The sequence below is a fragment of the Bubalus kerabau genome, chromosome 6 (genome assembly GCF_029407905.1).
Source record: "Bubalus kerabau isolate K-KA32 ecotype Philippines breed swamp buffalo chromosome 6, PCC_UOA_SB_1v2, whole genome shotgun sequence".
In the NCBI taxonomy this organism is placed as follows: Eukaryota; Metazoa; Chordata; class Mammalia; order Artiodactyla; family Bovidae; genus Bubalus; species Bubalus kerabau.
Window position 1 is genome coordinate 35,255,689 of NC_073629.1, and position 24,083 is coordinate 35,279,771.

The window sequence follows — 24,083 nt, forward strand, 5'->3', positions numbered from 1 at the left end:
TATATTTGTGGAATGCTGCTGTATGATAGGGTAGAAAGTGGTGAGGTAGTGCGGCTTACTACCAAAATGGGTAATGGAAAACAGAGAATGTGTTGTGTTAAATAACAAAAATGCTTTAAGCATCAAGAAGGGGGTAATTAAACTGCTGGAATTTTCAGGAAGTAAGTGGGACGTGAGAGTGAAGAGCGAAGAGAAGGTGGCGAGGTTTTACTTCGTTATCCTTTATTAATAGACCATCAGGGAGGAGTCTTAAGAGTCATGTCTAATGCGCGAACGACTCATTCGGAGGCGACAACCCCCTCCGCTCTACTTTGGGACGCGGGGTTACTGGCCGCCAAAGGGTCTGCGTCCCAGCTGCCGGTCTCTCACGCAGTCGCAGCGCCGAGTCTTCCTCCGAGTCCAGCTGCTCCTTTGAACTCTAGCAGGGAGCCGGTCCACCAGGCCTGTCCCCACCGCGCCCCGGGTTGGGGCCCGCCCAGCCTACTCTCCCTTCGGCGCAGGCACCTGCCTGGCCGCCCCGCTCGGCGGGGTCCTGAGGCGCCTCGGGGAAGCGCGCTGATTGGCTGCGGCTCGGGGCTGGTGCTTGGCTCCGGCGCCGCTTGACAACCGCAGTGTGCGAGAGGCTTAGCCGAGCTGTAGCCGGCTTCAGGAGGGGCAGACGCGAGGAAGGACGGACTGACGGGCTGATGGATTGACGCGCTGGGGGCAGGAGGCAGGACCGACGCCGAGCCCAGACCGCCGCCCTCGCGCTCCCTCTCCAGCCCGGAACCCGCCTTTGCGGGGCCCGGTCCTCTGGCCTCCCAGCCGCTTTCTCCTCCGTGGTTTCTCCGGGCTCGACCCGGAGCCCTCAGGTGAGCGACTCCGGGAGGCGGAGGCGGGGTCGGGTTGCGCCTCGGGTTGTCATGGTCACCCGTCGCCGCCGGTCACCACCTGACAGGGCGGCGACCCTGGCGACCCCAAGGGCGGCGTTCCTGGCACGGGAGAAGGGTCTTGGGTAGGCTGGGGTGCTGACTGGGTGGGGACTGGGGTCGTGGGTGAGGCCCTGGCGCCGACGGGTGGGGGCCAGGCCGCGACTGGAAGCCGCCGCTCCTGAACCACACCTTTGCCTCGCTGCCAGTCCGGCTTTGCCGACCGAGCCGACGCTCCTCGCCCTGGCACTGTCCGCCTTTGAGCACGGTGGGTGCCCACCTCGCTGCTGCTCTGGAGCGGGAGGGCGGCTGACGACGCTGATTCTTTCTTCCTCGCCCCTCTGCCAAGCCCGAGCGACAGCCGAGGGGCGCGCTCCCGTCCCTTTCTGGGCACGCCTTGGCCCGGAGAAGGGGAGGGCGCTGCGGGGCTGGAGCAGCCCCGCGGGGGCCGGGTTGGGCCTTCCTGACGTCAGTGGTCAGTGGCTGCAGGCCTTTGGGGGTCTGGGCGGAGTCGCGGAGAGGGGCCGCGACTAGATTTGGAGCTGGGGTTGGACCGGAGCCCCGGGGGCGCCTGCGTGGGAGAGGAGAATAGGAGCTTGTAGAACTCATAGTGTTAAGCCGCTTACTTATGTTGGGGAGAAAAGAGATTGGGGCTCCAGCTCTGGAGCGAGGCCTTGGCCGAAAAGGGGCAGGGGGAACAGGGGAGGCATTTGACCAGCATTTGATTTTTTTTTTTCCCTCTCTGTACCCAGACGTGCAGTTAGTAACTACGCATAGTATCTGAGCAAAGCAATTTTGGCAACTTGGTTCTCTCTGCATAATGAAAGGAGAAGTCTTTGTTCCACCCAGATTCATAGGTTGTGATCCTAACACTTATTTCCCTCCCCTTGTTGCTGACTTAGAGTGCTTCAAGAAGTTAATGGCACAAAGATGAACATGTAAGGCTTGAATATGCTGTAAATATTTTTTTTTTCCACAGTAAATCCAAATAGATTTTTTTTTGTCTCCAGTGTTGGCATGTATTGCCTTGAAATTTTACTGTAATAGAATGGAGAAACGCCTAAGAGCCTATTTTCCTTTATATAGCATATTCCTGGGTCTCATTTAGAAGGAAAATGTACTGAACAATTTTACCTTAGATTTTAGTGAAATGATTGCTTCTGCATAGGAAGGAAAAATTATTATAGTGACCAGCCAATTAAGCCATAACAGTGTATTGTTAGGGGAACACACACACACACACACACACACACTTGAATTTGATGCCATTATAAATATGCAGTTTTTTTGTGAAGGAATTTTAATCTGTTTTCCACCCACTTTCCCACTTCCTAATTGTCTTTTTTTCTTTCTGAAGTCAGTACTAGGATTATATCAACAGAGAGCAGGGTACTATCCATTCCTAGTTACATAATGTGTTCAGTTTTTCTGTTTGTGAAGCCCCGTTATCACTTACTAAATAGCGTTTGATATGCTTGACATACGCTGCAGTTTGAGAAACACTTCAAAATAAGTGTGAAAAGATGCAGTTTTCCTTAGTAGCTTAGTAAACTGAAAATCAGATTGCCTGGATTTAAGTTTCCCTTTGCTACTGATTGTAATCTTGGAAGAGCTGCTTACCCGACTGTTGACTAGTCTAATTTCCAAATGATAATACCTGCTTTTGTTTTAGTCTGGGAATGAGCTATGAAGCTGAACAAAATAAAGTATTTGAAAGCAGTTTGGAAACAAAATTTAAGACATCTGTTGATTACCTTTTAATAGAATGAAGCGTTGACAGGATAATTAAAAATTTCTGAATGATCTATTTAGTATTTCTAGGTCCAAGACCTTATTTCTTACAATGGCCTTAAGGGGCTTATAGAAACTATTAAAATACATCTTTACTCCTTGGCAGAGGTTCTTTATTACTGTGGTGACATGGCGAAAGGGTGTGTTCTTTCTATATGTGGGTCAGGATTGCTTTCCTGGTTTCGGTAGGATGTTTTCATAGTTTAGAAAATAAGGCTATGGCCAATAACTCTTACTTGAATTTCATTTGGTATTAAATAATTCTTAGTGTACGTCATTGATTCTTGATCAAGAAATAGCTTACTTTATCCCCTCTGACCTATGGTTTTCAAATAGGAGTATTCGAGATAAGCTGAAATATGCCAAGAAGTAAATCTGTGGCCACAGAATATGACACATATTTATGGAATTGTAATCAGTTTCACTTGAAGACTTGGATAAAAAAATTTTTTTTTAATATTTAACAGAAGATATATGAAGAATGTAATATTGACATTGATTTCTAAGGTAAAATTCAAAGAAATTTTATGTTTCTAGGCTCTGTGGGGATGGGTTCAGTTTCTTTTGTCGTTTTAGAGAAAAGTTTTAGAAGAATTGCCTTAGGCTTACTCAGCTAATGAATGAGAGATTTACTTCATAGGACAGGAAATAAGTTGAGTTCACTTTCTGAAGCTTTGACATTAGGCTCCAAATTACTGGAATCCTAACTATGCTCTCTTGTCTTCACCCCTATATAGGCCTGAAGGTTGTAATGGAAAGGTCACAGGATTTTAGACCCGGTTGTCGCATTCTTGCTTCTGCACTTTTTGCAGTGTGACCTGAGACAAGTAACTAACGTCTCAGAGTGTTAGTGTAATCTTAGGTAAACTGAAGTTGGAAAGTTGTGAGAATTAATATAGATGATGTATGGGAGTGTTTAGCACAGGACCTGACATAGTGGCTGCACAGTAAATGTTAGCATGTTTTTCCCTTCCCATCTCTGCATGTTAGGATATTAACAATCCTTCAGACACATTCTTAGCAAGATACCTCATTATTCCTCTGTACTTCCATGAAATTTTGTCATTTTTTTATGTTACTCTTTACATTTTATGTATAATGGTTTTGTACAGAAGACTTTAATCCACGTCTTCAGGTTATAAATCCATTGCTGACCCTTGTCTGAGAATACTTTTTTTTTTGCCATTTAATTTTGAGACCATTACATTGAATAGCCAAAACTTACATATTTCAACTGATTTTTCTTTTTCTTTTGAATTTGTTTTTGTTTAAGTAAAAAGATACCGTCACAAAACACCACGCCCTCCTTTATAAGCCCTTCTTTTGTGTTTTATCTTCTTTTCACTGTAGTAACTCAATCATTGTAACTCAGGGGTGCAGCATGATGCTAGCATATGTACACAAGTATTTTTAAATGAGTACTTCAAACGTGTTTCTACAAGTAGGAGTCTCTCTATGTAGCATCTTTAACATAGTTGGTCTAATCAGGATTCCCAATGTTTTAAAATTACACCTAGCTTTTTTTTTAAAAAACAAGGTAAACTTTTTCCAGATTAAATTTTTTTTTTAATTTTATTTTATTTTTAAAGTTTACATAACTGTATTAGTTTTGCCAAATATCAAAATGAATCCGCCACAGGTATACATGTAGTAGCTCTTCCAGAAAATTTTCCAGAAGATCCTCTGGAGAAGGGAATGGCAACCCACTCCAGTATTGCCTGGAAAATTCCATGGACAGAGGAGCCTGGCAGACTACAGACCATGGGGTCACAAAGAGACATGACTGAGTGACTAACATACATAACACACAGCTCTTCCATAGCATGTTATTAGCAGCCCTTTTGACACATTGTCCGAGGACAGTGTCCTTACCTTATGAGTTCTAAAGGGGGAGAAATTCACATTGCACCAGTCACATTCATGTCACTCTGTTAGGAAGTTGATCTCATTTTACAAGTCAGCACTATTTTAGAGAAAAAGTACTACATGAAAAATGGCATAAAATTTTTGTACTATTTATAGTTGATGCATTTGATTCAAATAATGAATTCAAATAACTCATTCGAGAAATGAATGAAATTCTGTGACTAGGTTCCAAGTTTTGTGAAACCTATTGAAAATGGAACTTATATAAAAATCTTTGAGAAAGCTTTATAGAACTGAGCTAAAATTGGTGCCTTAATGTCCATTTTGATTTAACATTTTTCCTTTCTTCGCTTCCAATTTTATTGAGATATCATTGACAAACAGCACTGGATAAATTTAAGGTGTACATAATAATTTGACTTGCATACATTATGAAATAATTATCATAAGTTTAGTGAACATCCATCACTTCATATAGATACAAAATTTTAAAAATAGGAAAAAATATTTTCCCTTGTGATGAGAACTCTTAGGATTTACTCTCAACAACTTTCCTGTATAATATTGTTGTTGTTTAGTTGCTAAGTTGTGTCTGACTCTTTGTGAATGCATGGACTGTGTAGCCCTCCAGCCTCCTCTATCCATGGGATTTCCCAGGCAAAAATACTGGAGTGCGTTGCCATTTCCCTCTCCAGGAGATCTTCTGCCCCAGGGCTCAAACCCAGGTCTCCTGCATTGGAGGCAGATTCGTTACCATTTGAGCCATCAGGGAAGCCCCCTGTTTAATATACAGCAGTGTTAATTATTTTTATCATGTAGTACATTACATTCCTAGTACTTGTTATAACTGGAAGTTTTTACCTTTTGATGGCCTTCATCCAATTCTCCTTTCTCCTGCTCCTTACCCCTGATAACCACAAATCTGGTCTCTTTTTCTAAGAGTTTGTTTTTGAAGACTGTGTAAGTTCCTGTTATATAACATAGCGATTTGATATTTCTATACATTTCAAAATAATCACCATGATAAGTCTAGTCACAATATGTAACTCTATAGAGACATCACATATTAATAGTTATTGTCTTAGTCCCCACACTGTACATTTCATATCCATGACTCATTTATTTTGAAACTGGAAATTTGTACCTCTTAATTTCCCTCACCTGTCTCTTCCTCCCCTTACACCTTTCCTCTCTGGCAACCACCTGTTTGTTCTCTGTATATATAACTGTTTCTGTTTTGTTTGTTTTTTAGGTTCCACATATAAGTGAAATCATTCAGTATTTACTTTTCTCTAACTTATTTCACTTAGCATAATACATGGCAAGATTTCATTCATCTTCTTTTTTTTAAAGATTTATTTATTTTATATTTGGCTGTGCTGGGTGTTTGTTGCTGCTCGAGGGCTTTCCCTCGTTGTGGCAAGTGGGAGCTAGTCTTCACGTGGTGCATGGGCTTCTCTTTGCAGTGGCTTCTTCTGTTGCAGAACACAGGCTTTAGTGCAGGGTCCTCAGTAGTTGTGGTGCTTTGGCTCAGTAGTTGTGGCTGTGGGCTTAGTTGCTCCACGGCATGTGGAATCTTCCCTGACCAGGGATAGAACCCGTGTCCCCTGTATTGACAGGTGGATTCTTAACCATTGGACCACCAGGGAAACCTTTCATTCATTTTTTTGGGTAATATTCTATTGTGTATATGTGTGTGTATACCACATCTTTCTCCATTCATCTATTAGTGTGCACTTAGGTTGCTTTTGTATCTTATTTTTGTAAATAATGCAGCAATGAACATAGGGGCTCTTATATTTTTTCTAACTAGTGTCTTCATTTTTTTCAGATAAATATCTAGGAGTGGAATTGCTGGGTCGTATGGTAGTTCTATTTTTAATTTTGGGGGAATCTGTTTACTGTTTTCCATGGTGTCTGTACGAGTTTACATTCCCACCTGCAGTTCACAAGGGTTCTGTGTTTTCTGTATCCTTGCCAACAGTTGTTATTTGTTGTCTTTTTCAATAATAGCCATCCTAATGTGTGTGAGGATGTTACTGGTTTTGATTAGTATTTCCCTGATGATTAGTTGAGCATCTTTTCATTGCAGTCTGTATGTCTTTAGAAAAATATATTTAAATCTTTTTGCCCATTTTTTAATTGGGTTGTTCATTTTTTTTGATGTTTTATGAGTTATTTGCATGTTTTGGTTATTAACCCCTTGCTGTATATATTGTTTGAACATTTTTCCAAATTTTGCTTTTTAAAAAATATTATTTTGAGTGCTTGGAAATAGAATTGGGTTGGTTTTCTTTCTAACTTTAGGAAAAGCTTTTGAAATGAAATTCTGGGAAGTACAAAAAAACAGTATCTCACAAATAGATGATGTAAAGCAACTTTAGGTGTCTAGTTGTGCTCACTGTATAGTACCCACATTATGGGAATTGTTAAATTTCATTGTGTACAGTTGTTGACCAGACCACAACTGGAGGGAGAATTGTGTTCTATTTCAGGTGCTTTAAATGGCAACCCACTCCAGTGTTCTTGCCTGGAGAATCCCAGGGACAGAGGAGCCTGGTAGGAGGCCGTCTATGGGGTCGCACAGAGTCCGACACGACTGAGGTGACTTAGCAGCAGCAGCAGCAGCAGCAAAGTGAGGTTAACAATTGTTCAGAGGAGAATGACTAGTATTGTAGGGAATCTGGAAGTTATATGAAGATTGGTTGAAGGAAGTAGGCGAATAAACATGATGATTGTCAGACTCAAATGTGTAAATTTTTAACATAACAAGTTTTTATTGTGCTGACCCTGAAGACACACCTAGATGAAAGTAGATTTCAATGCAATATTGGAAAACAAAATAAAATGCCTTTTTATACTTGTGAAAAATTGCAGGAATTCTGCATTATCTATTGCTGTGTAGCAAATTACCCCCAAACTAAGTGGCTTGAAACAACAAATATTCACTTTACTGTTTCTGGAGGTCAGGAATCTGGGCCATCCCAGCTGGGAGCCTCTGAGTTTAGGTGTCTCCTGAGGTTGCAGTTAAGCTTCTCTAGGAACTATGGTCTCACCTGAAAGCTAGACTGAAGAATGATCTCCTTCCATGCTCAATGACTCGGACTTCTGTTCTTTGTTGGATTGAGGGCTTCCACTCTTCACAGACTGCTAACTGAAGACTTTCTTCAGTTCTTTGTTACTTGGATCTTTCCACAAGGTTTCTTCATGACGTGGCAGCTGACTTCCCCCAGAGAGAGCAGTTTGAGAGAGGGCACACACCTGCTCTTGGAATGGATGTTACCATCTCTTTATAAATCTTGGAAGTGACACCCCAACACTTCCAGTCTGCACTTGGGTACAAGTGAGTTACTAAATCCAGTCCACACTCAAGGGCCAGGGACTACGAAAGGGTGTAAAAACAATAATAGTCTCGCTGGTGACTGTCTTAGAGTCTGAGACAGGTACCTTGGGTGGGGTATAGAAATTTTCTGTCATTGGATGCGTTTATGTAGACATTGGCAGATCATCTGTCAGAGATGTGTTCAGATATTCTGTGCTAAAAAAGAGTGGACAAAGGTACCTCCCAACTTAATTCTATGATGAGTTTATAAACGCTAAGGAAGTAGAAAAGCTAAGGATGGAAAACTCAGTTAAGTGGGTAGTTATATAGTACATATACTGTTGTACTTCTTTCAGTAGTTAATGCTTATATATTTGTGGGTTTTTTAGTACGTTTTCAAGTTTTTGTGACTCAGTACATTTTCTTATGTTTCTAAATATTCTGCTGTATAGTAGATACAGTTGTATACCTACTGACAAACTATTTTTTGTATGTTCAGTTTTTGAAACATACTCAAATATCTTAAGTTCTACTTTTCTCATTGAAAACAAGTGTGGGAGTAAAAGAAGAAAGAACATAAAGGATAATTTTAATCTATTTTACAAAGATTACCTTGTCTTTAGGTGTGACAGAAAACTATCCTAGAGATAGTTATATTTCATTATATAATGAAAAATGAAATTGTGTTCTTAGATAAGGCATCTGTTTTACCACAAATAAGGTAAAACATACAAATAAGCAAATAAAGAATACTACATAAATTTATATGAATATTCACTTTGATCTTAATTGATAAGCATTAATTTGTGATTATAATTTTAAATTAATTTTTATTATAAATGTTACTCTTAAAAACATTCTGCCTATCTTTTTTTTCCTGCCTTTTTTACATGTGTTTTTATAGGTTGAAATTTTACTTAATAAACATTTGAATTTTTACCATAAGCTGCTATAATAATTTAAGGAATAAACTATTTAAAACTTTTAAAATTCTTTGCAAGATTAATACCTGAAACTTTTGACTCTGAATCAGAAGACCTTGACTTTCTTATGCTTAGCTCTGCCTAATGTCCAATAATAATTCTATAGTCAAGTGGTGGCATTGTTTCTCATTAGTAAGTAAAATTCACATTTTGAATAGTTCTAAAGAAGTTACTTGCTTTGGTCTGACCAAACTTAACCCTCCATGTTTCTCTTGAAATCCGTAACACAATTTATGAACTTTATGATTGAAAAAGTATTAAGTCTGAGACTGGAACTCAGCAGAGATCCAGTAGACCTTAAATAAACCCACTAAACCATGTTGTAGATCACTTGTAAACAAGTGATCTAAAGCAGTGTATTATTATTAATATTTTGCCACACCCATGTGGCATGCAGGAGCTCCCAGAACAGGGAGGGAGCCCATGTCCCCTGCATTGGGAGCATAGAGTCTTAACCACTAGACTGCCAGGGAGGTTCCTAAAAAAGTATATTATTTAAGAATAAAACAAATTTTTCACATACTTCCTTTTTAGATCTAAAATTCTTATGCTTTAAATTAGCACCATAATTTTGCTTTTGGTCGTGCTCCAAAAACTAAGTTATGTTCAGCAGCAAAGCATTGTAGCAACACACTATTGAAATTTACCTAGTTTCTTCTTCCTCTTCTGCTATGGTATCTAAAAAGCATTCAGAATGATACAGCATTTGACATACCATTGTCTTTTGTCCTGCAGTACAGCCTGTAACAAAACAAGGCTGTCCTGAACCCCTGGTAATAGAATTATTTACCTTTATCCCAAGAAGGTTAGGAAAGCACCAGAATCTGCCTGTGGAGTGTGCCCAGGCCAACTTCCAAGGAATTCATGCTGTGAGACCTAAAGTTCGTAGGAAAGTCAAAGTGGAAGTTGCTCAAGTCATGTCTGACACTTTGCGACCCCATGGACTATACAGTCCATGGAATTCTCCAGGCCAGAATACTGGAATGGGTTGCCATTCACTTTTCCAGGGGATCTTCCCAACCCAGGGATCGAACCCAGGTCTCCCGCATTGCAGGCTTATGAGGTTGTCTAAAAAGTATAGACCAACATGTAATGGTTCCATATGTGCTACATATGTTTGTGACAGGATTAAATGCACTTTCCTTATTGAGGAGTAGAAAATTGTTGTGAAAGTATTGAAAACACAAGCCAGAATCAGAAAGCTAAATTCAAAAATGAAGCTTTTTTGAGTAATAAAAAGATCAGAAAGATGTAAAAAATTTTTTTAATTAAAAAAAAATTTATTTAGACTTTCCCATATTCAATATGGCTTTTCAAAGGTACTTTCAAATCTGGTTTGTTTTAAAGTCAAAAGTTAAACAGCTAAGGGGTTCCCCTGATGGCTCAGTGGTAAAGAATCCGCCTACAGTGCAGGAGACACAGGAGACGTGGGCTCGATCCCTAGGTTGGGAAGCTGCCCTGGAGGAGGGCATGGCAACCGGCTTCAGTATTTTTGCTTGGAGAATCCCATGGACAGAGGAGCCTGGTGGGCTACAGTCCATAGGGTCGCAAAGAGTCGGACACTGAAGTGACTGAGCACGCACAGATGCAAACAGCTAAACTATAGAGTTCTTTCGATCTTAATTTTAATTTTTTTTTTCACTTTGGAGGTTTCCTTCCCTCCTGTCATTTTCAATACTGCTTGTTTTTGGATGACAGTATTCATTTGGATAACATAATTTAAAAATTAACTGGAGTTTATTAAGTAAAGGTTAGGAATTATATTTTACTAGACGTGGAGAGATCTTTTAAAATAAAAAAAGTAATCTTTAAATTCATTTTAGTATCTTACACAGTTGAGCTAATAATTTTGTCTCTCTAGCTAAAAGGGTATGTTTAAAACTCTGATTAGATTGTTGTTAATGTAGACTTCTAGCTTATTTACCCACCCTATTAGCATTGTTTAATAGAAAAACAATATGAAAAATGATAGAACTATGGACCTCTGTTGGAATAATTTTTATATTTTTCAAGTTCGATGAAGGTTTTTCATTTTGGCATATTTAGATGACTGTATCCATTTTATGTTTTTCCTTGTTTTTGTATTGTTGCCCTTTCTTTTCTTGGAAATCAATGTGATACAATAGAAAGAACTTTAGTCAACTTATGGTTCCAGTCTTGTCCTAGAGTTTTTGTCTACAGTCTTTTCTTCCTTCCTTCTCTCCCTTCCTGTTTCTCTTTCTGTGTCTCGCTTTGCCTATCCTCTCTGTCTCTGTATTTCTTTCACTGTCAAAAATTCTAATTTTCATTGTTACAAACCTTAGGTTCGGGATTGGGGAGGAGGACGCAATTTCTTGACTGTCAAGATAAGGCAACGCAGATATTTTAAGGAATTAATGAAAAATTGATCTGAAAATTAATCTAAGTATAAATATTTGCCTCCTTTTTACCCCTTCAGTTACTTTTAAGAAATTTCTTGGATGGCGTCGACATCAATGTTGATATCGGAATTTATGTCCTGACATGTTTCTGAAAGAAGTATTCAGCTGCTAGTGAGATGTTCAGCCTTAATATAAATTCTGGGCTAAGTTTTTGACCATACAAAGCTTTGTGTCTTCATCTGTAAAATGGAGATAACATTGTCAATCTTATGATTGTTATAAAGATCAATTAAGCAATATAAGATCCTACAGTAGTTTTTGTGCCCAATAGTTTTTGCATTGTAAATGTAGCAGTTAATCCTGTCTTTGGACTTTCCTTGTGGCTTAGATGGTAAAGAATCTGCCTGCAGTGCAGGGGACTTGGGGTCAATCCCTGGGTTGGGAAGATCCCCTGGAGAAGGGAATGGCTACCCACTCCAGTATTCTGGCCTAGAGAATTCCATGGACAAAGGAACTTGGCAGGCTATAGTACATGTGGTTGGGATTCTTCTGTACCTGGTACCTTGATATAGAACTTTTGAGATCTAATTCTGTGATTTTTTTTTTCATTTTCATAGTTTTTTTCTGTTAAAACTTTTATTTGTATAAGAAATGTATGTATAATTAAATAATACATGAATATATATTGGTTATAAACCATTCAGATGATTTTGAATGATGAAGAGTAAATCTCCCTTCAATCCTTTCCTTTCCTAGTTCCCTGCCCTCCATCCAATCTCCTTCTTCTTTTCAGAGGTAACCACTCTGAACAGTTTGATATACATCCCTCCAGCCTCTCTTTGTCATTTATTTAGCTATAGAGATACTATGCTGTCCCTTTTAAAAGAGATAAATAGACCCATTTCTATTCATCGATTCATCAAGTATTTGTTGATAGCTGTATTTTTCTGTAATGTGTCTTTTTATTGTTAAGGTACAGTAGATATACATCACTGCATTAGTATTCTATAATATGAATTTACCAAAAATTAACAATTCTCCTATTGATGAGAGCTCAGTTCATTTCTAATTTTTCTCTATTACAAGCAAATCTTAAAGAACATCTTTGTATACATTCAGTTTAGTCACTCAGTCGTGTCCGACTCTGCGACCCCATGAACCACAGAACGCCAGGCCTCTCTGCCCATCACTGACTCCCGGAGTCCACCCAGACCCATGTCCATTGTGTTGGTGATGCTGTCCAACCATCTCATACTCTATTGTCCCCTTCTTCTTCTGCCCTCAATCTTTCCCGGCATCAGGGTCTTTTCAAATGAGTCAGTTCTTTGCATCAGGTGGCCAAAGTATTGGAATTTCAGCTTCAACATCAGTCCTTCCAATGAACACCCAGGACTGATCTCCTGTAGGATGGACTGGTTGGATCTCCTCGCAGTCCAGGGACTCTCAAGAGTCTTCTCCACCACCACAGTTCAAAAGCATCAATTCTTCAGCGCTCAGCTTTCTTTATAGTCCAACTCTCACATCGGTACATGACCGCTGGAAAAACCATAGCCTTGACTAGATGGACCTTAGTTGACAAAGTAATGTCTGCTTTTTAATATGCTATCTAGGTTGGTCATAACTTTCCTTCCAAGAAGTAAGCATCTTTTAATTTCATGGCTGCAGTCACCATCTGCAGTGATTTTGGAGCCCAGAAAAATAAAGTCAGCCAATGTTTCCCCATCTGTTTGCTATGAAGTGATGGGACAGGATGCCATGATCTTAGTTTTTTGAATGCTGAACTTTAAGCCAACTTTTTCACTCGCCTCTTTCATTTTCATCAAAAGACTCTTTAGTTCCTCTTCACTTTCTGCCATAAGGGTGGTGTCATCTGCATATCTGAGGTTATTGATATTTCTCCCGGCAATCTTGATTCCAGCTTGTGCTTCTTCCAGCCCAGCGTTTCTCATGATGTACTCTGCATAAAAGTTAAATAAGCAGGATGACAATATTACAGCCTTGACAGACTCCTTTTCCTATTTGGAACCAGTCTGTTGTTCCATGTCCAGTTCTAACTGTTGCTTCCTGACCTGCATATAGGTTTCTCAAGAGGCAGGTCAGGTGGTCTGGTATTCCCATCTCTTTCAGAATTTTCCACAGTTTATTGTAAACCACACAGTCAAAGGCTTTGGCATAGTCAATAAAGCAGAAAGAGATGTTTTTCTGGAGCTCTCTTGCTTTTTTGATGATCCAGTGGATGTTGGCAATTTGATCTCTGGTTCCTCTGCCTTTTCTAAAACCAGCTTGAGCATCTGAAAGTTCACGGTTCACGTATTGTATATGTATCTTTGTACCTGTTTGTATATTTTTGCAGAATAGGTTCCTAGAAATGGAATTGGTGAGTCAAAGAGTATATGCATTTAAAATTTTCATAGATGAAAATTTCATACTGTCAAATTATCTCTCCAAAAGTTTGTCCCAATTTATATTCTTTCTTTCATTATGTATTTTTAAAGATTTTTGGTCATACTGTGCAGCATATAGAGTCTTATTTCCCCAACTAGGGTTTGAACCTGTGCCCACTGTGGTGGAAACATGGAATCCTAACCACTGAATCCCCAGGGAAGTCCCCAATTTATATTCTTAACACAGTGTGTGTGAAGGGGCATTTACTCACACTCTTGCCAACTCTAGATAGTATCAGGTCTTTTAAATTTTGCCATTGTTGGTGTCTTATTTTAATATTTCTAGTGAAGTTGAACATCTTTTCATCAATTTTTTGGGTTATTTTTAGTGCTGTGAATTGTTGTTCAGCTGGAATTTTGGGGGAGATACTGATTTGAAGGTGCTATTTTTATGTTCTGGATGGTAATCTTTTAGCCATTTGTATTATATTTGGTCCTTGTGCCTTATCTATTACCTTGTTCATGGGAACTTCTGTTAAATGGAAGATTTACATTTTACATTTTTAGTGCCAAATTTGGCAGTTTTTAAATTTACCTTTCCTGGATTTTATGTGACTGAATTACACAGTATGTGTCTACCTATCTTGTACATTTTTTTTTTAGTACTTTAGTAATTAAATGTATTTAAAAAAATTTGTGGGTTTGAATATGAAAATAATACAAATACTTTTATCTCATAAAGATTGAAATAATATTTGAATAGAATCTGAGAAGAGCGTCTCAGTTTATGAAAAAAATACAAATCATTCTGAAATGTTATTGCTTTGTTATATATATAAATAATGAATATATTATATTCCTTATGTGTCTAATTATTTCCAGTTATTTGCAATTGGAAAGTCATTGTATTTCATGTGTGTGTTGTTTTAGTCGCTCAGTTGTATCTGATCCATTGCGACTCCATGGACTGTAGTCTGCCAGGCTCTTCTGTCCATGGGGATTCTCTAGGCAAGAATACTGGAGTGAGTAGCCTATTGCTTCTTCAGGGGATCTTCCTGACCAGGAATTGAACCAGGGTCTCCTGCAGTGCAGGCAGATTCTTTACCAGCTGAGTTACCAGGGAATATATATTTCATATGTAATATTTAAATTATAAATATAATATATAAATTTCATATAAAATATTTAAAATTTTTGGAATAGGTAATAATTGCACATGGTCCAAAATTAAAAAGGTATAAAAGGGTGTATAGTGATACCATTTTTCGTCTTTATTATCCATTCCATTTCTGTTGTTTATTATTCATTTTTCCCTCTTGGAGACAACCAGCTTTATCAGTTTCTTGTGTCTATTGCCAGAGATATTTTATGCATATATACAATGTATTTTTATGTTAATTGATTCTTTTCTTTTTATAGCTTTATGAAGCTGCACCTGCTTTAAATGTAATTTGTTCTTCAGGCTAAAAATCATTCACAGTTCCAGAAGGTAAATTAAAGTAATTGATGAATAGAGAGCAGCTGTCAGCAGTAAGAAGGGACACATGCTGCATCCATGCTAGCTGATTAGTAGACGTGACAGGGCCTTGCAGTTAGAAGGGCTTTTCTTTTGTTTACGTAAATGATCTAAAACAAATCTTTCTTTTCTCTTGTTAAACTGACCTTAGAATCAGAGACTTCTGATTGTTCCAGACTTGATATTTCCCGCTAAGAAAATATACTTCCTGTTATTGAAATGTGAGTTAAAACAAACATAAAACTTGAAGGAAAATCATAGAAATTAGACAAACTAAATAACCCTCTTATTTTATGTGTGAAGAAATTGAGGCCAGTAGAAATTAAGTGACCTGCAATGTCACATTGATATTCCTGAAGGACCAGATATTTGTAGTTAGTAATTTGGCAGCAGCGTAAGTTTTTGGAAAGCTCTTTTATTTAAGAGCTAGGACGTTTTTCCCTCCCTCTTTTTTTTTTTTAAAGGAGAAGTTACAGTAGTCTTATGTTGCAGTTTGATATTTTATAAAAAATCTTCATAATACTTCATTTCCTCATCTGCATTTTTGCCTGTAAACTGGAACGGTGAAGCACTGTTGTTCAGCGTTAGGCACTCTAATTCTTGGAAAGTTAAAAGAAAGCAGTGTTTATTGTTTAGGATGGAGATAGGGACTAATGGAGCCTTTCTTAAACATTCTTTTTTCTTGACTATAAAATATTTAATGGATGTGCCCTAATTCCCTTAATCTTATGCTTTTGAATCATTCTTAGCTTTCTGCATTTTCTTCCTTCCTAATTTGTATTATAAGTTAGTGAAAGTACCTCATTGCAAAGGGACATTTAAATACCTATTTATGTTTGTTTAGAAAGCTGATATTTTTTCATGAAACATTTTTCATATCTATGTATGGAAATATACATAGAAGTCAATATATTTCTATTACCATTCTTTTTTTTCTTATCTATTGCTAACATTTTACCTTTAATCTTAGATTTCTAAAAATAATTTTATTTTTTCCCTCTAATACATTCTTTTAATCTTGATTCACTTAGATAGTTATCAGCAGGAGTCCATATAGAGACCCCATCTGGAATTTAGTTTCTGTAGATGTTAATTGTATCTTAGTACTAAAATACTGACCTCCGTCTAGCTCATTTCCAGATATATTTACTTTTTTAAAAAAACTCTTTTTTCCTTACTTCATTATTGAATATAAGTAAACATTTATTTCTTAGAGGAAAATTCATAGAGTTCATGTTTTGTGGTTTGTTTTTTAATAGCAAATCTTTTAGTATGAAAATATTGAAACAATCTGATCCTCCCTACCCCAATTTTTTTTCTGTTTTCGGTGGAATACACTTTATTGTTGGCCCTATATATTATAAATTCTGCTTGGTGAGCACGCATGTACATGGGCTGGCATATGTACCCAAGATGTTATCAAGGCTGATTTGGCTGAATAGGTTGAAGGGCTGGAGCTTTATCCTTTAGAATGACTTTTTTTTTGGCCCCGCCATGGGATCTTAATTCCCTGACTGGGGATCAGACCTGGATCATCGGTAGTGAAAGCATGGATGCCTAACCACTGGGCCTCCAGGGAATTCCCTTGAATGGGTTTCATTTTATTTATTAATTTTTCTAATAAGTAGATTAAACATGTATTTCAAGTACTTATTTTAAATGTGTATCTTTTTTTTTTCCAAACTTTTTCTTTTGTGTTAGAGTATAACTAATTAACAATGTTGTGGTAGTTTCAGGTGAACAGTGAAGGGACTCAGCCATACATGTACATGTACCCATCCTCCCCCAGACCCGCCTCCCATGTGCCATCCTGGCACATAACGTTGGGTCAAGTTCCATGTACTATACTATAGGTCCTTGTTGGTTATCCATTTTTAATATAGCAGTGTGTACATGACCTTCCCCGACTCCCTAACTATCTCTTCCCCCTGGCGACCATAGCTTGTTTTCTAAGTCTGTGAGTCTCTTTCTGTCTTGTAAGTAAGTTCATTTGTATCATTTCTTTTTAGATTCCAGGTATAAGGGATGTCATACAATATTTCTCTTTGTCTGTCTGACTGACTTCACTCAGTATAACACTCTCTGGGTCCATCCGTGTTGCTGCAAATGGCCTTATTTCATTCTTTTTAACAGCTGAATATTATTTCTTTGCATGTATGTACATCTTCTTTGTCCATTTCTCTGTCGATGGACATTTAGGTTGCTTCCATGTCTTGGCTATTGTAAGCAGTGCTGCAATGAACATTGGGGTGCATCCTTTTGGATCATGTTTTTCTCCAGATATAGGGTCATATGATAGCTCTATTTTTAGTTTTTTAAGGGCCGTCAATACTGTTCTCCATAGTCGACTCGATGGACGTGAGTTTGTGTAAGCATCACCGACTCGATGGACACGAGTCTGTGTAAGCTTCGGGAGTTGGTGATGGACAGGGAAGCTTGGTGTGCTGCAGTCCATGGGGTCTCAAAGAGTCGGACACGACTGAGTGACTGAACTGGACTGAACTGATAATGGCTATGCCAATTTACATTCCCACCAACAGTGTAGGAGGGTTCCCTTCTCTCTACACCCTCTCCAGCATTTGTTGTTTGTGGATTTTTTTGATGATAGCCATTGAATGGCTTTTAGAAGAGTTGCAAACAAAATCATCTACTCTACTTTTTTTTCCTTGTAGGATAATTGCTCTACAATATGGTGTTGGCCTTTGCCATATATCAACATGAATCAGCCACAGGTATACATAGGCCCCTCCCTCCAGAGCCCCCTGCTCCCATCTCCCACCTTATGCCATCCCTCTAGGTTGAGCTCCCTGTATTAAACAGCAGATTCCCACTTGCTATCTGTTTCACATGCAGTAATGTATATGTCTCCATGCTGTCCTCTCAGTTTGCCCAGCCTCTCCTTCCCCTGCTGTGTCTACAAGTCTGTTCTCTGTCTGTGTCTTGATTGCTGCTCTGCTACTCTGTACTTTTTAAGAGACGTTTCTTCATTGATTTTTTTTTTTTTTGCATCTTAAATTAATTCAAGTAATAATTATGAACATTTATGTACTGTCTGTCACATTAAAAATAATTTTAGTGGTTCCTAAGCTCAGCAGTGGCCACAGGACTGGAAAAGGTCAGTTTTCATTCCAATCCCAAAGAAAGGCAATGCCAAAGAATGCTCAAACTACCGCACAATTGCACTCATCTCACATACTAGTAAAGTAATGCTCAAAATTCTCCAAGCCAGGCTTCAGCAATACATGAACCGTGAACTTTCAGATGTTCAAGCTGGTTTTAGAAAAGGCAGAGGAACCAGGGATCAAATTGCCAACATCTGCTGGATCATGGAAAAAGCAAGAGAGTTCCAGAAAAACATCTATTTCTGCTTTATTGACTATACCAAAGCCTTAGACTGTGTGGATCACAATAAACTGTGGAAAATTCTGAAAGAGATGGGAATACCAGACCACCTGACCTGCCTCTTGAGAAACCTGTATGCAGGTCAGGAAGCAACAGTTAGAACTGGTCATGGAACAACAGACTGGTTCCAAATAGGAAAAGGAGTACATCAAGGCTGTATATTGTCAGCCTGCTTATTTAACTTCTATGCGGAGTACATCATGAGAAACGCTGGACTGGAAGAAGCACAAGCTAGAATCAAGATTGCCGGGAGAAATATCAATAACCTCAGATATGCAGATGCTGCTTCTGCTGCTGCCGCCAAGTCGCGTCACTCGTGTCCGACTCTGTGCGACCCCAGAGACGGCAGCCCACCAGGCTCCGCCGTCCCTGGGATTCTCCAGGCAAGAACACTGGAGTGGGTTGCCATTTCCTTCTCCAGTGCATCAAAGTGAAAAGCGAAAGTGAAGTCGCTCAGTCATGTCCGACTCTTAGCAACTTCATGGACTGCAGCCTATCAGGCTCCTCCGTCCATGGGATTTTCCAGGTGAGAGTACTAGAGTGGGGTGCCATTGCCTTCTCCGGATATGCAGATGACACCATCCTTATGGCAGAAAGTGAAGAGGAACTAAAAAGCCTCTTGATGAAAGTGAAAGTGGAGAGTGAAAAAGTTGGCTTAAAGCTCAACATTCAGAAAACGAAGGTCATGGCATCCGGTCCCATCACTTCATAGCAAATAGATGGGGAAACAGTGGAAACAGTGTCAGACTTTATTATTTTGGGCTCCAAAATCACTGCAGATGGTGACTGCAGCCATGAAATTAAAAGACGCTTACTCCTTGGAAGGAAAGTTATGACCAACCTAGATAGCATATTCAAAAGCAGAGACATTACTTTGCCAACAAAGGCCCTTCTAGTCAAGGCTATGGTTTTTCCTGTGGTCATGTATGGATGTGAGAGTTGGACTGTGAAGAAGGCTGAGCGCTGAAGAATTGATGCTTTTGAACTGTGTTGTTGGAGAAGACTCATGAGAGTCCCTTGGACTGCAAGGAGATCCAACCAGTCCATTCTGAAGGAGATCAGCCCTGGGATTTCTTTGGAAAGAATGATGCTAAAGCTGAAACTCCAGTACTTTGGCCACCTCATGTGAAGAGTTGACTCATTGGAAAAGACTCTGATGTTGGGAGGGATTGGGGGCAGGAGGAAAAGGGGATGACAGAGGATGAGATAGCTGGATGGCATCACCGACTCAATGGACATGAGTCTGAGTGAACTCCGGCAGTTGGTGATGGACAGGGAGGCCTGGCGTGCTGCGATTTATGGGGTTGCAAAGAGTCGGACACGACTGAGCGACTGAACTGAACTGAACTGAAGCTAGTAGAATCTTACTGATTTATAGTCTCCCTGAGGGAAGAGGAAGAGGCATTTATTACTGAATTCTACTTCTCTGAATTAGAGGAAAATCTTAGCTTTGTAGTGACTAATAGTTTAAGGAGATTAAAAAATGTTGATGGATTATGCTTTTATATGTTATCTTTAAAAATATATACAGCTAGGATTTTGGGAGCTTCTACAAATGCTGCAGTAACAGAGGGTGTGTTCAAAAAGAATAATTCTAAAATATAGTCATTATGTACCTATGTTTTATATCTAGCAGCAGCATCTAGCAACAGTAAAGTTTATAAGAGTTAAAATTCTGGGTTGGATGATTAAAGTATACTTTTCTACTGGGAATTCTACAGTATAGAATTAAAACTTATGTTTTAAATTAATTTTTTAAAACCCTGAATAATTCCGGTTAATTAAGATATATTTTTTGCATCTATTCAAAATCTAAGTATAAAATCATTGTAAAATATGTATTGTTGGAATATACTACTTCTCTTAGGCTTTATTGACTGATCAGAAATGATGGCAGTGTGAAACTTGTGGTTATGATTTAAATTTAAGTGGGACTGTTGCCATAGATTCATAGTATAATAACTCCAGAGTTACTTAGTATTAAACTGAATGTTGCATAATATGAGGCCTATAAACTATTTAATATCATAGTGTGTATTGAATGTTAGAAAGTTATGGTCTCAATTCTGTGTTAGGTTGTGTAATTGGTATATGGTGATTTAAATGAAGTGCCCTCTAAGAACTTTTGAGGCAGCTTTACAGTTATTTTTCTGGGAGTTAAATTAGCAGTGGCTCATTGGTAAAGAATTCTCCTGCCAAAGCAGGAGACGTGGGTTTGATCCCTGGGTCAGGAAGATCCCTTGGAGGAGGAAATGGCAACTCACTCCAGTATTCTTGCCTGGGAAATCGCATGGACAGAGGAGCCTGGCAAGCTTCATGGGGTTGCAAAGAGTTGGGCATGACTTAGTGACTAAACAACAACAATTCTTTTCTAGTAAGAACTATCTGAAGATTTGGGGAATGCTAAAATCAGTGTGCTCTAGGAGTAATCTCAGAGACAATTGTGAAATATGATCAGAATTTATTGAATGGAAGTATCATTAATTTTATCGTACAACATCTTTTGAACAAAGTCTATGAACAGAAGGGTAGTCAGCTCAGAAGACAGCAAAGGGAAACCCAAAGCATGAGGAGTTGGGTGATTGGCCTGTTGGGGGAGAATTTGTGATTTGTCTGTTTCCTGAGGTAGGCATGTCCTTATTGTGGAGATGGATGTATGAGATTAGCTTAGTCTGATGTCATTACCTATTTGAGTCATAATTACTTTCCCGTGCTCTGTCCTTTGTTTAGTGCCTTCTTCCACCTAAGAGAAAAAATACACTAATCTGATGAGCATTCTAGTCTGCCACATGATTGTAATTAATTCTCATTTTGAAGAAATAAATTGTCAAAATAGTAAACACATTGAAAAAAATAAACCTGTATGCATACATGTATATATTTATATTTCTGTGCATTTGATTAAAGATAATTGGTCCTGTGGGAAAGATGCTGTTTTATCTGATCACGTTTGTTTGCAACCAGTCTCCTTAGCTTGCTATTCTTTTGTATTGCTCTGAGCCTGGACTTTTGAAAACTGCAACAACTTAGGGCATTTAAGTTGTGTGGTCTCATCTTTAAAATGAGAATGTTGACCTAATGCTCTTCAGAATTCCTCTTAGTTCTTTGTGAGCTCAGTTGTATCACTGCAGACTTAACAGGTAAGAGAAGGGATTTGAAAGAACTGAAATATCACTGATGTTTATGTTGATAGTACCAATATTACTTAAAGTTGCACGTTTCAATCAGCCTTGTTTTATTTGATTCCAAAGTATAGAGTACAACATTTACATGTTGCTGCTACATTCTGTAAACTTCTTAAGGACAGAGTGAGTACAGGACAGTGTATATCACAAAGAAAAGATAGCCAGTGCTTATTGAATGAGTATATAGGACATAGCTAAACATGGTTTGGATATTTGTGACTTTAAAAATATTCTTTATTGCAAATTTTACACATATGTATGAGTAGACAGAATAATATTATCTTAGTTCATCTGAGGTGCTGTAACAGGATACCATACACTCGGTGATCTATATATAGAAGAAATTTAGTGCTCACAATTCTAGATGCTGGGAGTCAGAGATAAGGGTGCTAGCATGGTTAGGTTCTGTGAGAGCCCTCTTGCTAGTTGCAGACTGTTAGGAGTCATGTTGTATTCTCCTTAGGAGTCATGTTGTATTCTCCTAAGAGAGAGGGTTAAGCTAGCTTTCTGGGGTCTCTTTTACTTTTTAATTATTATTATTTTTTTAAATTTAATTTTTCATTTTTATTTGGCCATGCCGAGAGGCAATGCAGGATTTTAGTTCCCCAACTAGGAACTACTGGTTGCCCATTGCAGTAGAAGTGTGGAGTCTTAACCACTGGACCACCAGGAAAACTGGGGTGTCTTTTACAAGGGCACTAATCCTAATCATGAGGGCTTTGTCCTCATTACCTAATCACCTCCCAAAGGTCTTTCCTCCTAATACCATCACTTAACATATGAATTTTGGGAAGACACTAATGTTCAGATCATAGCAAATATTATGAACCTCCATTTACCTATTACCCTACTTTAATAGTCATGATTATTATTTTTTCTTTACTTCCTGCCATGTGCCTTTTGTATTATTTTGAAGCAAATCTCAGACTTCATATCAATCTGTAATTCCAATGTATATCTCTCGAAGATAAACACTTAAAAAAAATAGTAGCTATACCTATATCATACCTCAAAGAATGACTTGGTTTTGACAAATATTACATTAATTTCACTTTGAATACCTGTACTAATTATTTCCAAGAAACTTGTTATGTGTAGTCTCCATGTAGTTAATAATGCTTAGAAATAAAACAGTAGAACTAATTTTTGTTTTTATTTTGTTTAATATTTAGGCTATCGACATGACGGCTGAAGAAACAGTGAATGTAAAAGAGGTCGAAATCATTAAGCTAATCTTAGACTTCTTGAATTCAAAGAAGCTCCATATTAGTATGTTGGCCCTTGAGAAGGAAAGTGGAGTCATAAATGGCCTGTTTTCTGATGATATGCTTTTCCTGAGGTACGATTTCATTATCACTGTAAGGTTTGTAGCTCATTCCAGGAAATGTTAAGTATTAATAAGATAATAGGTACAATATAGGTAGGTCTTTATAATCATGAAAAGTAAGTATAATTTTTTAATGTTTATTTTTATAATGAGAATTTACAAAATAAAGTTTTCTGTAGAATATTTTCAGGAGTAAGATCCAAAGATTCATTAAAAAGAGTCACAACTCTATTATGGTTGTGGCATCATGTAACCGATTAAGAAATCAGAGACTGTAAGCTTAAAATATTTCTGAAATATCCTTGTAGCTGTAGAAATAAAGCATACTAATATAAATATATTCTTTGTAGAAAATATAGAGAAATAAGAAAAATCACCTCAACATCCACACATAGTTTTTGATGCATATTAAAAACCCAGCAATTTTGTTTTGCATTTATAATTTGTATCCTGCTTTATCCATTAACATTATAAGAATTCTCTGTGTGATTATAAATTTTTGCTTTTAAATTGTTCAGTTTACTTAATTTCCTAATAATTTCCCCATTTTTAGACAATTAAATTGTTTCCAGGTTTTCTTAAATGCTCTACTGAGCATCTTTCATACATATGACTTTTTCTGTATCTTGGATTATTTCCTTAGAACAAGTTTCTTGGAGATGGAATTGCAGAGCAAAGGGAGTTAACATGTTTGCCAAAATGGAAAGCTAAATATATCCTTCCTTGAATTGGATGGAAAAAGAAAAACCCAAATTTCCAGACAGAAATGTCTTCTGTGCTTATATGGTACCAAATGTCCTTGACAGGGAGTACAGATTCTTGGATATGTAGCATTTTGTGAAATGAAAATGAAGTGTTTCTAACTCATGAAGAAGGAACTTTTTAAAAAGCTTTATTATATCAGGAAAGTTTATTTAAATTCATTGCACTTCCCTGTATTTAATATTATGAATGTCACTGAGCCCTAGGGAGCTTAGTCAATGAAATGTGTAGCAGGAACCAATACTAAGGCAGTATTCTTTGGGCTTTGTCTTTCAAG

General features: G+C 38.2%; 1 protein-coding gene and 1 pseudogene across 12 annotated transcripts in view; both read left to right on the top strand.

Annotated features, from left to right (window-relative positions):
* The window catches only part of WDR47 (WD repeat domain 47), an 88,542-nt gene that overhangs the window by 26,622 nt on the left and 37,837 nt on the right, over positions 1-24,083 (top strand). For 7 of the 12 annotated variants that reach the window (XM_055584874.1, XM_055584878.1, XM_055584879.1 and 4 more), the window contains one exon: positions 22,890-23,056. In XM_055584874.1, the coding sequence (XP_055440849.1) occupies positions 22,890-23,056 (167 nt within the window). Of the gene's footprint in view, positions 1-605; positions 852-17,802; positions 17,863-22,889; positions 23,057-24,083 lie in introns of those variants that run through there. The other 5 variants (XM_055584876.1, XM_055584872.1, XM_055584869.1 and 2 more) reach the window with 3 other exon arrangements.
* LOC129655817 (60S ribosomal protein L34-like) lies at positions 9,340-10,099 on the top strand (annotated as a pseudogene).